A 16050-nucleotide genomic window follows, 5' to 3' on the forward strand; every position below is an offset into this window, starting at 1 on the left:
GAGAGATTTTGGACATAGAAACTATTTTGCTATGGCCAAACCACAATGTTTCATTTCAATTTATATCTACTGAAGTTTGCATTTAACACTTTCACTTGTATTCATTAAACATGCTTAAAGGAATTTCTAACACAACAAAGACTCTTTAAAATGAGAAAGCCATGGGGTTAGCTTTGAAAAATCAAGATGTTTAGCTATTTCCTCTCTTTGCCAAAATGGATGTTTCAAGAAAATTCACATCAATTTGCAACAACAACAACAGTCCCTGTGACTGAAGCTACAATTTGGGTCTGAAGATATTTCAATCAACTAGACATTGTCTGCCAGGATGCTCCCCAGGGACTGCTCCATGACGATGCTGGCCACGTACTGTTTGAACATCCTGATGGCTGTTTAAGCAACTGCCCACTTGCCCCAGATTCCAGCAGCAAATCTGGCTGCAAATGGCCCCCATTGGAACAGAAAGCCACCAAGACAGGGGGATGTGCTGTGCAGCCTCCTGCACAGACTGCCTTCTTCCAGCAAATGAAAAATGAGAGACGTGACAGCAACTTATCACACCAAAACATGCCCAGCCCTCTTCTACTGGTAGCTCTCTCCTTGCCCTCTTCCATCTCTTTCCTCTGCTCCTGGTAAGACAAAAGCCTGGCATCACCGAAGTGACGGGGCTGCGGCATTATGAAGCTCTATGTTTCTTACAGCTTCTGATTCAAAGACCCAGACCAGGAATCCCAAAGGAGACTGTAGGAAGCCATATTTCTGAAAGGACTTTTTAAAGACCTTCAGCCACACAGGCACAGTGGTTAAGTATGGTTTATTTCATACCCACACCCCCCTTTTCTTGAAGGACTCTGGCTGTCCTGTCCGTCAGCTGTCAGTCACAGGGGTGAACGCAAAGGTGGAAGAGATAGGCAGAGGTTATGACCAGAATGCAAGTAAATGCAGTGTGCTCTAAAGCAGAGGGTGCAGCTGAGGTGCCCCCTCTTCCCTCCTATCCAACTCCCAATGCTGGCCCCAAAGGCTCCCAAGAAGTTCAGTGGAGGGTAAATCCGGCCTCTGGCTCAGGTTCAGGACACCTCCTACACAGCAGCACTGGGGCAGCCAGGGAAACTATGGACCAGTGGAGTGGTCTCACTAAAAGGCTGGCTAGCTGACTCGGTGATGAGAAGCCAATTCTGCATGCATCCACTCTTCCCAAGAATGACCTCATCCCACATATCAGAAATCTTAAACAGGGTGGGAGCTGGCTCTCGAAGACACACTGTAGATTTCCAGATGGCTGGCCAACATTCTCCTGCCTGGAGTGCACTCCAGCCCATTAGCTGCATCTCATCTGATGCACACAGTGAGCTCCAGCAAACAGAGAGCAGATAGCTTCCTGGTTACCACGTTGTACCTGCATCTGGTATTTTCCTGCTCTGGGTTTCATGGAACTTTTCCATTTCCATTTCCTGCCTGCTCCTCCTTAATTCAAACCACTGATGTTGCGTTTTTTTTTTTTTTCTGAAAAAAACGTAGCTTGCAATTCTAACTGTTTCTGTTTTTACAGTAATAAACATCCTGCTTTAAATACCACGTTTGCTGCTGCCTCTTTGAGAAGAGGAGGAAGGCAGGAGCAGGACACAGTGAGGCTCCCTCTACCCTTCTCCTGGCCTGTTCAGGGCCACCACCCCACACTGCAGCTTGTAAGTTTTAACTGAGCCGCACTGTGTTTTAACTGATCTCTGCAACACTGGTGGGAGGTCTCACCCTCTGCACACGCAGCCAGGCCCACACTGGCATGGCCGTTACAGCCGGGCACTTAGCCAGTGACCGCATGCAGCAACCAGCTCCAACCCTTGGCAAAGGTGGGGAAGACACTGGCCCCGGCACACAGTGAGGCCACACTCGAACCTTGGGCCAGCCCAGGGCAGCCGCCACCAGTGGGGGCTACCCTACGGAGAGGGCAGGGCAGGCAGGGACAGGCTTGGAACTGCAGCCGCGGCACGGGGGAGCATGCCAGCAGGTCTCAAGAGAGCTCGGCCCTGCCCCAGCTCTGCCTCACTTACCTGTCCAGGCCAGTGAAATGGACCGCACGTCATTTTTATGCGGGAAGGCTCCTGGGATCTATCATGAGCACAAATGCTTGGGAATCAGGCCTTCGTTTTGCATCTCACCTAAAGTCCGCAGCTTGACAGAGAGGTAGACCCGCTATATCATGCTGATCTTGATCATTCAGAACCACATCAGAAGAAAGAGCAGAGCTACTGAATCACTGATGACATATTCTATTGTAGGTGTTCTTGTGTCATCTCCCACCCAAGACCAGATAGCCCACAGCTGGTCTCTGGTTAAGGGAGAAACAATTCCAGCTATTCTGGAAGCTACTCGTGGAAACGGACTTTGCCTGATGCAGCATCAGGCAATATTACACATGCACATCTTGCTGTGTTTTCCATCAACCTCAAACAACATGCAGTTTTAAAACAATGTCGCCCCTTACCTACAGGAATGAGCTACTTTTTCCTCTGTCCTCACCCTCTGAGATTGTGGTTTCAAATATTTCATGATCAGTTTCAGCTGACCTAAGTGCATACTCTGCTGAGCAGAGCAATCTTTGTCTCCTCCAACTTCAGGCTGCATGTCTCCACTCTCTCCTTCCTGTCAGCATCAATACATACAGTAGGGAGGGGTAAAATGGATGCAACTTTTTTGATAGTATTAATTTTCAGCTTGAATAAGGGGGAAAGTATTTGCTTCAAGAAGGCTGAGAACAGGCTGAATCAATGTAAGACTGAATGATCAGCCAACCCATCATTTTTACATCTGACTACAAAATTAAGTCTCTTTCCTTAACAAAAGTTCTATAAAGACCTAAATTGTTCCATGAATAGTCTGACATTTTCAGGAATACACCACTTAATACAATTGTAAGAGTGTTCTTCCAAATCCTGGCTGTGCAAGTTCAGCTTGCTGCCCTGGTGCCCTATGGATGCTGTGGTTAGATGCTTCAGGTGCCCTCATCCCCCAATCAGTTCCCTGCTTCAGCTGCACTTCCACACATCCTGAATCAGCTGGTTTGCACAGGGCTGACTGCCTACAGATAAGGATGTGGACAGAAGGAAGCCAAGGACCACTTCCACCAGGATAAATCACTTAAAAGATTTAAGTGATAAGCTATTTCAGTGTTATGATGTGTGTTTTTTTAGTAAAACTAGGGTGTTTTTAGTAAAACTAAAGCTTTCTGCAGTAGGGGGAATTCCAGTTGAAACCCCAATTTCTTCAGAAAACTAACCCTGAATGAGTAACTCCCATGAAGTCTAATATCTGTGTCTTTTTATACATGGCAGATGGTTCACAGTTTTGCGTAACTGCTAGCAAGTATCCGTATCCTAGCATGAACGGCCAAAATGCTGACTACTTATTGTTATGCATCAGGTACTAAATTTCTTTAAAAAACACGATGTGCAGGATCTTCTCAATAAAAATCAGAGTATTTAGTATGAAACTCATGAATTATAACATGGATTTCACTTGCATTTGTATTGCACAAACTAGCCTAGTGGCCTGGGTTTGTTCCCATTGTCTGTAGTAATACTGGAAACAACTCAAAATACTACTGTAAAATAATAATAATAATAATAATAATTAAAAAAAAAAGCAAATCCTCTTCCTCAGCTCTTTGCTATGTGAGGTTATACTGAGGTTATGAATTAACACTATCAAAATGCTTTATGATTCCTTGTATAGATGCAAGATATTAAACTGTGCTAAAAGGCAGTGCACAACTGTAATTGTTAGATCATGCCAATTTCATTGGTAAGGAAAAGACTGCTTTTGGCTCGGTGTTTCTGCTATAAACTACTGGCAATGAAAATAAAAAAGCTGAAGACCAAAGTTGTAACAAATTTCGCAAGTGTCAGAAAGAGAAAAAAGTGAGAGAATAGAGTTAGTTCAAGCTTCCTTCTCTAATCCAGCCTCACATGTCATTCTGGGGTTTAGCATAAACTAGATCGCGTGGGATCCCAGAGCTGAATGCTGGAGGGGCCCACATGATGCTGGCTCTCTCCAGGGAAGAGCAAATGACAGGCTTCAGTGGGTTTTCTGAGGGGGAGGGATCCCAGGCCCTTTTTAGCTCAGTGATAGTTTGCCCAACACCCCTGGCTTCTGCTGAAGGGTGGGAGCCTTCTCCCATGCAGCCTTGCTGACAGAGTTGCCTCAGCCTGTGGTGAAGCTGTAATCCCATGTTTGTGGGATTACAGCCAGTTGCCTTGGAAATGACGACTTCACTACAGAACCATGCAGAAGGATGGGACAAAAAGTCTGGGGATAAGTAACAGGCCAAATGTTTCTGTTTTTTGAACAAAGGGATGAAAACCAAATGATCTATACAGCTGAGCAGCAAGAAGGTACGTGAAGGAGGCTACCTTACCTACCATATATTTCTGTTTTGTCATCTTCCCTAGGCAGAGAGCACTGAGGAGTCTCTTTACATAAAAAAGCTCATTTTTTCTCTTCTTAAAGCCACCCTGTCTCCACAGGTGCCCAGCTGAAGGCAAGCAGTGAAGTTCTCTGCTATATATTTATAAATTTTTAGTCCTTAATGCATGTCCTTACCACAGGAATTCAGAGGGTGTCATACGGGAGTGCAGAGAAATACCCTTTTACTTCATTATAGTAAAATAAGTGACATAACTCACTCTGGTTAGACAAAAAGCATGACAGTGCTCAAGAAAAACTGCAGAAAGTTTCAGAAGGGTGTAGTCCATATAGGCTATTATTTATAGAAAACTGCACTGAGCTAAGCTGTGCCTGTCAAATAAGGTCTTTGTGAATACTTCAGTTTAGAGCAGAATCATGCCCCTAACATTGTTCATCCAAATCTCAAGCCTACCTCTTTGAGGTAACCCTCAAAGTAGTAGATCCTTGTACCAAGTAAAGTGGCCTCTAGTTTTACCAGAGAAAAAGCACTTCTCTTCCTTGGAGTAATCCTGCACTGGGATCAGGCAGCTGGAATGAATCTAGAAAGCTTGTCTGTCCTCACAGGCACACACCAGCTTCCATGGCCAAAAGCATACCTAAGTGAACCTCTGACTCACTAGCCTGAATGACCAGTTACCCTTTTTATCCCCAGATCAACTGGAAAAACTCAAACTCACATTGATGAAGCAAAGGCACAGCAACTCACTGCTCTTAAACACACTCTTGTAGTAGTATAACAGTATTGTTTCACTGTGGCTGAATCCACTGCTTTGTCTTTGTACTTTCAGTAGACTGTAACAAAGTGCAGCTGCAATATCTACCTGGGTCCATATAACAACAGGTTATACGACATGACATATAATCACAGTGCATTACACACTGCAGTTGTCTTTCTGCAGAAACAGTGGTACTTTAACTATAACTAATGCTATTACAAAAAAAAAAAAGTGTTTTTGTCTTGTAGTTCCAAGAATCTGATCACTGCAAAATTAGGAGATGCAATTCTGTCTGCTGCATATAGGATTAAGAATTGGCAAGTCTTTTACTCTCAGCTTTCCCAATAAATAGTTGCATGGCCAAGGGTAGATCACTTAACCTCTCTTTCTGTCTGTTTCTTAATCTGTGAAATTATTCAGAGAAGTTCAATCTGTCTTGACAAAAGAGCCGCTGTGCGCTCCAAGTCTGCGAAGAGCTCAACACAAGCAAACTCTTTGTGGTTGCAGACGCTCACACTAGCCTGCCACAGTGTGGCTCAGTATGCGAGATGGGCATTTCCTATCGGGCCTGTTGTACTCTGGGACACTTCTCACCATGCAAGTTGTACCTCTAAGTCATATGATTCCTCCTAATCATATGGCACAGAACATTTATACATGAAGCTTCCTGCCTTCTTAGACAAGAAATGTGGATAAAAAGAGTTTGGCTGCTAATGCCTGTCAGGTAGAAGGCCTGAGAGGAAGAAATCTTAAAACAGGAATCATTGGGAAGAGAGGAGCTGCTGAAGGAAAACTTCAGCTACAAAACCCTGGAAACAAGGGTCTAGACAAGACCTTGAAAAGGAACAAGACTGTTTTGAATTTTTGGTACTGCTAGTAAAGAAGAACCCAGAGCAAAGTCTGCAAACAGACTGTCTCAGTTTCTATTTCTTTTCCAACAGGCAGCAGTATAAAATTGATAACATAACAGTCAATTCTGCAGCTGCAATTAAAACCATATGGACAAGGTTGGTACTGATAGGAATAATGTTATTTTTGTTCCTAGCTCTCTAAAATGGGCTGCAAAAAGTGCAAGGCTCAAAAAAAAGGAACCAAATATTGTGCCAATAACGAACAAAAAGCAGAGATTGAAGGAGTAGGCGTTGTCCAGCTGCAAGTTCCTACAGAGAACAGGAGACTTTAAAGAAAGCCTGATGGGTTTCATAAAAACTAGAACAGGCCAAGTCATTAGGGCCTCTGCACTTCACTGCTTCTGCTCCCTTCAGGCTCTAGTTTGTGAGGTTAATCCTCCAGAATATAACGCTTTCAGTTCAACAGGATTAGCAATCTGGTCACAAACTGGGGTACATGCAGAACCCTGATACCCATACATAGCCTCTTCAGGCTAAGCTGCAAACTTGTTATTTAGTTCAGGTGAATTTTGCTTTCATTATTAAAAATGAGCTTTATTTCTTTTCCCCATTCACCCTTGGAAAATTAATGCCTGTGAGACTATCATTTACTAAAAAGTCCAACCCCAAACGAACTCACTGACCAGCAGCCCAGCTAAGGGTCTCACCTGCCTCATATGTAAATGAGCAGCCAGCCCACAGAAATCCACACTAAAGGACTTGCTCAGTACTATTAATTCAATGATCTTCCTGCCAAAGTCACGCTGGTGTAAATGGGATCAGAACCAAAAACGCAAGCAATCTCAACCTCTGACAAAAGAATCAACACTGCTGAGCAGGAAGGAATAGCTATTTAATACTTCTGAGTTTGGCATGACTTTAGAAACTTTGATCTGGAAGTGGCATCACTGAAAGTGGCATCAGGAACAATGTGAATCACAGCTTTGGCTACAGTACTTTTGATTTGTGCCAAACTGGGATCAGAATCAGTCCATTTTGGAATAGCAACTCCAAAACCCCCTTTTAGAGGAAGAAAAGGGTGCAAGTCGGAGGGAGAGAGATGTGCTTTCAAAAAAGTATAAAAGCAATAACTGTAGCAAAAAGAAGTCAGCTGTTCTGACACGCACCTTTACCATTCTTGGTAATGCAGTACAGATCTTTTGCTCGTATTTCCAAGAATTGCAGACATCCCATTTCACAGGCAGGAGCTCTGCATGCTACGAGATGATAGCGAAGACTTCTCTCCCTTTCCTTCCTTTAAGGAAGCACAGGAGGACACTGCGGGTCCTCCTCCTGGCTGACCAGAGCCGGCACGACAAAACCCACAGCCTGAACTTCAACTACAGCCTGCCGTTCTGCCGAATAACAGACTTCCACTGCACGTTACCATCCATCTCCACGGCGAGCGGCAATTACACGCTCCTCACCCGCCTTTGCGGTCCAGACCCCAGCGGGAACAAGCCGAGAGGCGGCGGCGTCAGTCCCGCGCCAGGTCCCGCTCCCCGCGGAGCGCGGAGCGCGGGGGCGCCCGGCCCCAACGCGGCCCCGGCCCCGCAGCCGCCCCAGACGCGGCCCCGGCCCCGCACGTCCACCCCTGCGCTGCCCCACGCGCGCAGCCCGCGCCCCCGCGCCCCCGCGCCGCCCTCCCCGCAGCCCCTCGCCCGCACTCGCCACCTCCCCGTCACACTCGCCGCTCACTCGCACTCCTCCCCCCAGGCTCACACTCGCCCCTCGCCCGCCGCGCGGCCCGTACCTGGTGCTCGTCGGCGCCGGGGCTCCGGAGCGGCTCCCGGCCGGGCTCGGCGGCAGGCTGGCGGCCGGCGCCGGGGTCGGGGCCGGCGCCGGGGTCGGGGCCGGCGCCGGGGTCGGGGCCGGCGCCGGGCGGGGGCCGCGCGGCGGGCGCGGCGCGGCGCTGCCCCACGCGCAGCGCCCCGAAGTCCAGGCTCTTGCTCTCGAAGGCGCCCTCGACGCTGCAGAAGAGCCCGCCGCGCTTCTGCCGCGCCGCCGCCGCCGCGCCCGGCCGCGCCAGGTACACGGGCAGCTCCTCGCCGCCGCGCCGCCCGCCCGCCGCCATCCCGCCGCGCTGCCCGCCCGCCGCGCCGCCGGGACGGGGCCGGGAGGCGGCCGCAGGGCGGGGAACGGGCTCGTCCCGGCGGGGCGGGGCGGGACTCGGCGCCCCGCGGCGGGCGGGCCCCGGCTGGGGAAGCGCCGGGGGGGAGGAGCCGCCTCCGGCCGCTACCGCCCCCAGGACCGGGCCCAGGACCCCGGGCCCAGGACCCGCCCCAGGACCCGCCCCAGCACCGGGCCCAGGACCCCGGGCCCAGGACCCGCCCCAGCACCGGGCCCAGCACCGGGCCCAGGACCCCGGGCCCAGGACCCGCCCCAGGACCCGGGCCCAGGGCCCAGGACCCGCCCCAGGACCCCGGGCCCAGGACCCCGGGCCCAGGACCCGCCCCAGCACCGGGCCCAGGACCCCGGGCCCAGGACCTGCCCCAGGACCCGCCCCAGCACCGGGCCCAGGACCCCGGGCCCAGGACCCGCCCCAGCACCGGGCCCAGCACCGGGCCCAGGACCCCGGGCCCAGGACCCGCCCCAGGACCCGGGCCCAGGGCCCAGGACCCGCCCCAGGACCCCGGGCCCAGGACCCGCCCCAGCACCGGGCCCAGGACCCCGGGCCCAGGACCCGCCCCAGGACCCGGGCCCAGGGCCCAGGACCCGCCCCAGGACCCAGGCCCAGGACCCCGGGCCCAGGACCCGCCCCAGCACCGGGCCCAGGACCCCGGGCCCAGGACTCCAGGATCCGCCCCCAGGACCCGGCTGCGGCCCAACGCGCTCGGGCGCCCGGCCGACGGGGGGGGGGACGGTGGGCGCCGGGGAGCGAGCCCGGGGGAGACGCTCGGGGGTGGGTTCCTGCCTGTTAAAGTCGCCCAGTGCAACTGATTCCGCATCCTTTTTCTCCACCTGAGGAGAACAATCTTCAAAATACAGCAATTGGAAGTATTTATTTCACAGAGCACTGTCGGCTGTTGCTGTCTGCAGCCAGAGCCCCGTCGCTCGCCTGATGCCGAGGCTGTGCTCCAGGAGGGCATTCAGTGCCGCTGCGGGCGTGATGCGATGGCCACCTCTGCGGCGCAGGGCCTGCAGCGCTGCCTTGTAGTTAGGAAGGCGGTATTGCTTCAAACAAGCGGCGCCAGTCTGCTGCACAGTGACTTGGGTTACTGCAGTGCCCCTTAGCAGGCATGCTGCCCCTGCATCTAGAGGCATCCCGGGGAGAGCGTGCATCCAGCCCAAGCAGATGCACATGAAATGGCTGCCCACCAACTCTCCAGGGCAAAGTCTAGCAGGGATGATCCACAGGGCAGTCATTAAAGGGGTGCACATGACATGTGGTTAACTAGCGCGGGGCCTGTGCCCCAGGAGTAGTGCTCACGGCCGTAACTCAGGAGGTGTGTCTACTGCCTTACGTATTCACAGATGTGTCCATCTCACCTTTTTGCATATCTGAAATAGCAGAGGCAATTGTATGTACTAGTTTCATGGGAACCTGTGAGGTTTAACACACTCCATTTGTAAGTTCAGGTGGCCGTGTGTTGTTACTACTGTGTTAACAGGAGTGCTACTACTACTTTAAGCTTCATTTCCTGAAACAAATTTTCAGCAAGGCCTGAATAAACAATTCTTGTGATAAGTCCTTAATGGTGCTGTGACAGAAGGAACTTCTGAACTTGGGCACACGTATCATTGCAGTCACAAAGACTGGCAAGTGAGTGGTGGTGACCGCCTAGACGTGAGAAGACCAGAGGCTGGGCCTTGGCTCTGGCTGTTTGTCCACTGCCTGTACAACAATGGACAGGAAAGACAAGTTTGAGAGCATTTAGTTTCTATTTCAGATTTGAATTCTTTGGTGGTGGTCTGTTTTTCATCTGGCAGGTCTGATTTGTCCTTACAAAAGAGCAGCTATGCTGTCTGGCACAGCATTGAGGTGGAGAGCAGATAAAGGACATAGAGGGAGCTCTGTAGCCTCCGCCTCCATCTGTGGTTGTCCTCACCGTAGTCAGGGACATCCCTGCTGCAGCTCAGCTCCTCTGAGCAGAAGCTGAGAGCCATCTCAGCCAGCTTCTGCCTCGGGGGGGGGGGGGGGGAGCCTCTGCTGGTATCTCCTTTCGAGGCCGCTGGTGAGGATGCTCCGGGGGGTAGCGCAACCCCCTGCCAGGCACTGGCCCGTTAACAGCACCTGCGGAGCAACCCTCTCACAGGATGAGACACATGCTCACTGGCCATGGCTGCCCTGCAGTTCCATGTGCTGACCACCGGGAAGGATGAAGTCCTTGCCTTGGCCAGGACCTCTGCATGTGGCTGCGCAGTTTATGGGGAACACAGATTCCTTGGAACAGAGCCTGGCTTTTGTCTCGTTCTGCAAATGTGCAAGACTTACAGCATTGTACAGTCTTTAATAACAATATTTATTTAAAACCTGATTCTTATGTTTATCTTTTCTAGTACCTTACTGCATACATGGTCATACAGAAGATATCAGCACTGGTAAAGAAGTATGGGGGCTGTTCTTACGGAAATTCCTCTTTATTATGGAAATTCTTCACTGTATGTGTAAGAGAGAGTTCTTGGTTTTATTTCTCTGCCCTCTACTGCACTTCTTTTTAGATCAAATTGCCATTCGCTTTTAAGATTCTTTTTGTTACATGACAACAGATGTCATAAAGCCTTTAGTTAGCAAATACCATGAAAATTAAGGTTGAAGTTCAGTATGTGTTCACTGCAATAGCCTTTCTTTCTGGCCCAGCAAAATATGTTATTCATACTTTGGTATACTTACATCGCAAACCAGGTTTGAAGCTTTTAATTATACAACGGTAAAATGCCCGAGTCCTGTAACTGAGCAAATTTTCTTTTCTTTCAATCATGTTATATGCTAGTTGACAAAAGTGCTTTTTATGCAAACTGTCATGAGTGGCATATCTCCAAAACCTGCAGGCAGACCTAGTCTCCTCATGCTTGTCTGTGCAAAGTAGCTGGAGAGAGAGAGATCAGGGAGGGCTGTCTTTCCCGGCCCGGCCTGGTGGTCTGGAGCTGCCAGGCACGTGAAATTATTTATGTTGGTGCTGCCTCATGTCCTGTCAGAACCACCACATCGACTCGACTGAGCGCTTCCATGGTGCAATAACTGCATTAATTTCTGGACCACGGAACAGGAGTACCTGTCCATCAGTTCAGGAGTCTGAGCTGAGCCTGCCAGATGGGCATTGCTGGTCACATCCGGAAAGAAAAGAAATAGGCTAGCACCACAGGGCTCAGAAACAGCATTCATTACAGGGGAAACTGTTCCGGCGTGGCCAGCTTCTAATCTCCTTCTGATTAGAAGCTGCCTTCCTAGCAGAGTAAGAGCGGTGCACTCACTAGGCGGCACACCAGCAAGGAAACCAGTCGGGAGTCCGGGCTGGTTGTGAAAGAGGGAGCAGCAGCTGCCTGCCAGCATCCTTTGGCCAAATCCCCCACGGAAGGGTTATTTCATGAGACGGGATGTAACCGCCTGGTGCTAGCCCTGCACGCCCGCACTCTGATGGCTTCCCGGTGCCGGCAGCCAGGTCACCTTGATGCCCATACGGGCAATCGCAGTGACCGTGACGCTCCACCCTGATTTTGCCTGTAATAAAAACAGAATACAATTTAAACAGAGAAAGAGCATTGTCCCAGGGTGTGGGTCCCTGTTCGCATAAATATTGTGGGTGCCACTGGAAATCGCTCGCTGCATCGGGGGTGAAGCTCTCCTTGCGTGTCCCTTGCCTCCCTTGTACAGCAAGGCACTGGCATGCGCTTCGTCCAAGAGTGCTATGAAGCAGGATCACAATGCTAAATACTACGGATTTTATGTCAGGATCACTGATAACTATCTGCAGTTATTGTATTAGAGGATTTTTCTGGCCCTCCAATGCTAAGCAGAAATCAAATGTCATGCAACAAAGCACAAGCCAGTGAAGTGCTGGAGAAGCGCTTCCTGGCGTGTGGGGTGGTCCAGGCTGGCGCGCGATGGAGCGTGCTGTTTGCGGCATGTCGAAGCCCAGCGCTGCGGCAGGCGCATGGCAGCAGGGGGTGCAGGGACATGGGGGGGCGTGGGGCTGCGAGGGGCACGGGGCTGCAAGGGGCGGGGGGGTGGAGACGTGGGCAGCCTAGGGATGCGGGGCCGCGAGGGGCACGGGGATGTGAGGGGCGCGGGGCCGTGGGGACGTGGGGGGCGCGGGGCCGCGGGGGGCATGGAGGGCGCGGGGCTGCAGGGGCTCGCCACGTGCCGTCCCTGTTCCGGGGTCTCGCAGCTGCCTGCGCCCAGCTCCCCCTGCTCTCCGGGAACCATGCGCCCCCCGCGCCGACGCCCCGTTTCCGCCCGCTGCCAGCTGCCCGGGAAGCGGGGTGCGCGGCTCCCCGCGGCCGATGCTCGCCGCCCCGGCGGCGCCCGCCCGCTGCGAGGCCGCCGCTCCCGGCGAGGCGGCGGCGGGATCCCCGCTGCCTGCAGGGCGGACGGCGTCCCGGGGCCCGCCCGGGGCCGCCCCTGCCCAGGGGGAGCCCGCAGCGGGGCTGATGGCTATCGCCTCATTTCCGAGGAGTCTTTCGAAACTGCCGGTCCCGCCGAAGCGCCCGGTTGCCGCACCCAGGCACCAGCTTGTATTCCTGATGTCTGGGGCACGATTCTCCGCGGCCAAGGTCCCAGCACGCGCAGAGGAGCCAGGCTGACCTTGCAGGAATTGGATCCTTTCCGGTGATCTCCAGCACTGCACGGCAGCTGCTCTTGGCCGCTCACCCCATAGGAGCAGGAAGTCTTGCCAGGCTGAGAGCCACACCAGGAATGCACAATATTCAGTGCATTTATTCCTTTTATTCTTGTTTTCCTTTCTGGAGTTACTTGGCCTCTTTCAGGAAGATAGGAGGGATGGAAGGGGCGTCTCTGCCTCCATAGCTCTTATCACAGCGCTCATTAGACTCGGGGGACGTCACATTACTTGAAAGAAATCGGCCGTAGGTGTTCGCTGAGATTTGACTCCCTTCCCCCTCCCTCCCCTTTACCACTCTCACACGCTCAAGCATGAGAGTCATGTCCTGAGTGAGGACATTTCCTTCCTTGATGTCAGATCAATGCAAAATGGTTTTACACTGGTTTTCCTGTGGGCCTGGAGGCAGCAGACTTTTGTGATTATGCATGACAGGGACATAATGATGGCGTAAATTTGTTAGCATGATAGATGCACATCTGGTTTCATAGCTCATGTGCTGCCATGGTCTGTAGGTTCAGCTGGAGATGCAATGAGAAGAAGTAGGGCAGTGGTAGTGGCAGGTTAACTCCACTCCCTCCATCCCTATCTGCTTCCTACAGGGAATTTTCCCAAAAAAGGTTTGATAAAAATAAATCCCTTTGTTACATGCATGCTAGGTAACAGTGATGAGATTAGTTGAAGTTACCTTGTCTTGTACAAAATCAGAACTGCCTTCTCTAGAACTGCACCCTTGCTGTTAAAAATGGACATCCTGTTTCACCTCTAAATGTGCTCAACTTCAAGTTCTAGCATTTATACACCTCCACCCTTGTGCTTCAGGGGTCTTCTACTGTCAAGTATATGTACTTGTCTTGGCACTTGCAGGTAGTGATCAAGTTCTGCTTAACCTTCTCTTTGTTATTACAATTATATTGTTGTCCTTGATATTAAATTATGAAGTATGTTTTCCAGTCATTATACTGTAATTGTGGCTGGAGTGGTGGCAATTTTTGTCATCCACTGGGATACAGGCAGCTAGAAATGAAAACAGTGTGGCAATAGTCTAACAGTCTTAAATGCAGCCATAATGTTCTCCCATTAGGTATGCCTCTGCTTCCTCATTCAAGGAGTGGCCTTAGTTGTCTAAGACACTAACCCCCCATGGTGCTGGGCACTCATGTTCAGCCCGTTTCAAAATCACTGTTTTCCAGAACAGAGTTCCCAGTACCAGTAGAAATGTCTTTGTTCCTAGACATGTGACTCTGTGTCTCAGACTTGCCAGTTTGCTTTGTTGGACTCAACTTTCCAAGGTATGGTAGCTGCGCTGCCCTACCCACCTGTAAGTAAACAAGACAATACAGAGCCTGTAACTGTTGTATTGTGTTGGATGTGCTGTACTGGAAGAGGTAAAGTAATGGCCAAGTCTGGAAGGACATACTTTATGTGTTCTCACAATCTAGAAAAGATGGGACCATGAGGCTTGTCTAACACGAAAACCATGAGAAACTAATGTATTCTCTATTTTCCTCTGTCTCCTTTATACTGGATATGGGGGGAAAGATTTCACCATAGGCACAGGTGTCATCTGACGGACTGTTGTGCAGTACCATGGTAGCTTTAGTGAAATTCCTTACCAAAGCCAAACCACTGCAGAGCTATAAAGAACACTGACTCTGTCAGAAGTCTGTTCAGTATTTCATGTCAAAGCCACAAGGGAAGGTAGGCCCATAGCATGTTCATTTCTACTGCAAAATGCTGTTGCACTGTTAGAGGGTGTAACTTCTAGCAACACATGCTGCTTGATTTTAGTGTACTTTTGGAGCCTTCCATGCTAGTGAGTTTCATGGAGAACACTACTCTGATGAGCAATTGGAATACATTTATAAAAGTCTGCACTAGGCTATTCCAAGAATATTTCTGAAATAGAGTGATGCTTTTTTATTCCCAGATTTGTTTAGTGTTGAGCAAAATCTGGGGGAAATTCCAACATTCCAACATATGCTTTTTCTCCTGAAATGAGCTGATAGTTGAAATGTTAACAAATAATAACTCTGGAACAGGAGACCTCTCCCTCCTCCTCCTCCTCTTTGAATCCTGCAGGCATCACAATCAGATGCCAATTGAGTCACCAAATTACGAGGCTGTGGAAGACTAAGTGCCAGAGCTATAGCTCTCAAAAGAGCTGTGAGAGGTTCAGAATTACAAATCAGTCCAGGGTCAGTTCAAAATCTAAAATATTTCAAAATGGGTAGAGTCTGCAGCCTCTATCTGGAACCTCCTGAACCAATAAGAATGAAAACCAGGCAATCCAGCAGGTTCTACATATCAAGTAAGCTCCAGTTAGTCACCTTGTGTCAAGATGGAGATAGTTCAAGACCAGCCCAGGAACGCAATCCATAACTAGTAGTTCCTTAGTAGTTCCTCCAGGAACTACCAAGTGAAACTGTAGACATCTGTATGTAGCAGGTCAGTAGGCATTTTCAGGATCACAGTCAGGAAGGGTGAGACAGTAGCTATCTGGCTTGGTGTGGAGTGGGCCCTTAGGGCCTGGATTAGATGAATTTATGTAAGGGAAATTGCATTCTGGATCAGTTCAAAACCTCAAATATTCATAGAATCATAGAATCAGTAAGGTTGGAAGGGACCTCTGGAGATCATCTAGTCCGATCTGTGCAGAACTTAGTTTCAGCAAGAGCGGTCAGTTGGTTCGTCATGGCTCATGTCCTGTCTCCTTCCTGCTCCTCTAAGCTGCTCTCTTCCTGCCTGCTCTGCTTGTTGCCTGCTTCCGAGATGCCCCCTTCTGTGACCAGTCCCCATTGGCGCAGTCCAGCTCGGCTGCTCCCACTTGAGGACTCTGCCTTTTGCCTTCCCTGTGACAACAAATGCTGACTTGCTTTTAATAGCAGTCTGCCTGCGGTGGCTCACTCCCTTCCCAGGATGTCCTACGGCTCATCGATTACTTTTTTTTGTTGCTGCTTCTTCATGGACAGAAATCTGGGGACTAGGCTGAGATTTTTCTGGTTTCATTGTGTTGCACTTGAGCTGATAAATCCTTCCAGACCTAGAGCAGGCTTTTCTTCACTGCCCCCTCCCATAGCCTTGTCCGTAGCTTCAGGAGAGTACAAAACAAAATCAGGTGGTATATTTGGAGATAATGCCCATAAGCACTAATTAGATAGCAACAGAATAGAATTATACTGGATTTAAATGTACTGGGCATAG

At 50.5% G+C, this 16050-nt stretch overlaps 1 protein-coding gene across 1 annotated transcript in view; it reads right to left on the bottom strand.

The window, feature by feature from the left end:
• DPYSL3 (dihydropyrimidinase like 3) overlaps positions 1–8141 on the bottom strand; it is a 50103-nt gene extending 41962 nt beyond the window's left edge. Inside the window, exon 1 of the mRNA XM_062587639.1 lies at positions 7821–8141. Coding sequence (XP_062443623.1) covers positions 7821–8141 — 321 coding nt within the window. The remainder of the gene's footprint in view (positions 1–7820) is intronic.
• Between the last annotated feature and the right edge of the window lie 7909 nt (positions 8142–16050).

The sequence above is a fragment of the Rhea pennata genome, chromosome 14 (assembly GCF_028389875.1).
Source record: "Rhea pennata isolate bPtePen1 chromosome 14, bPtePen1.pri, whole genome shotgun sequence".
In the NCBI taxonomy this organism is placed as follows: Eukaryota; Metazoa; Chordata; class Aves; order Rheiformes; family Rheidae; genus Rhea; species Rhea pennata.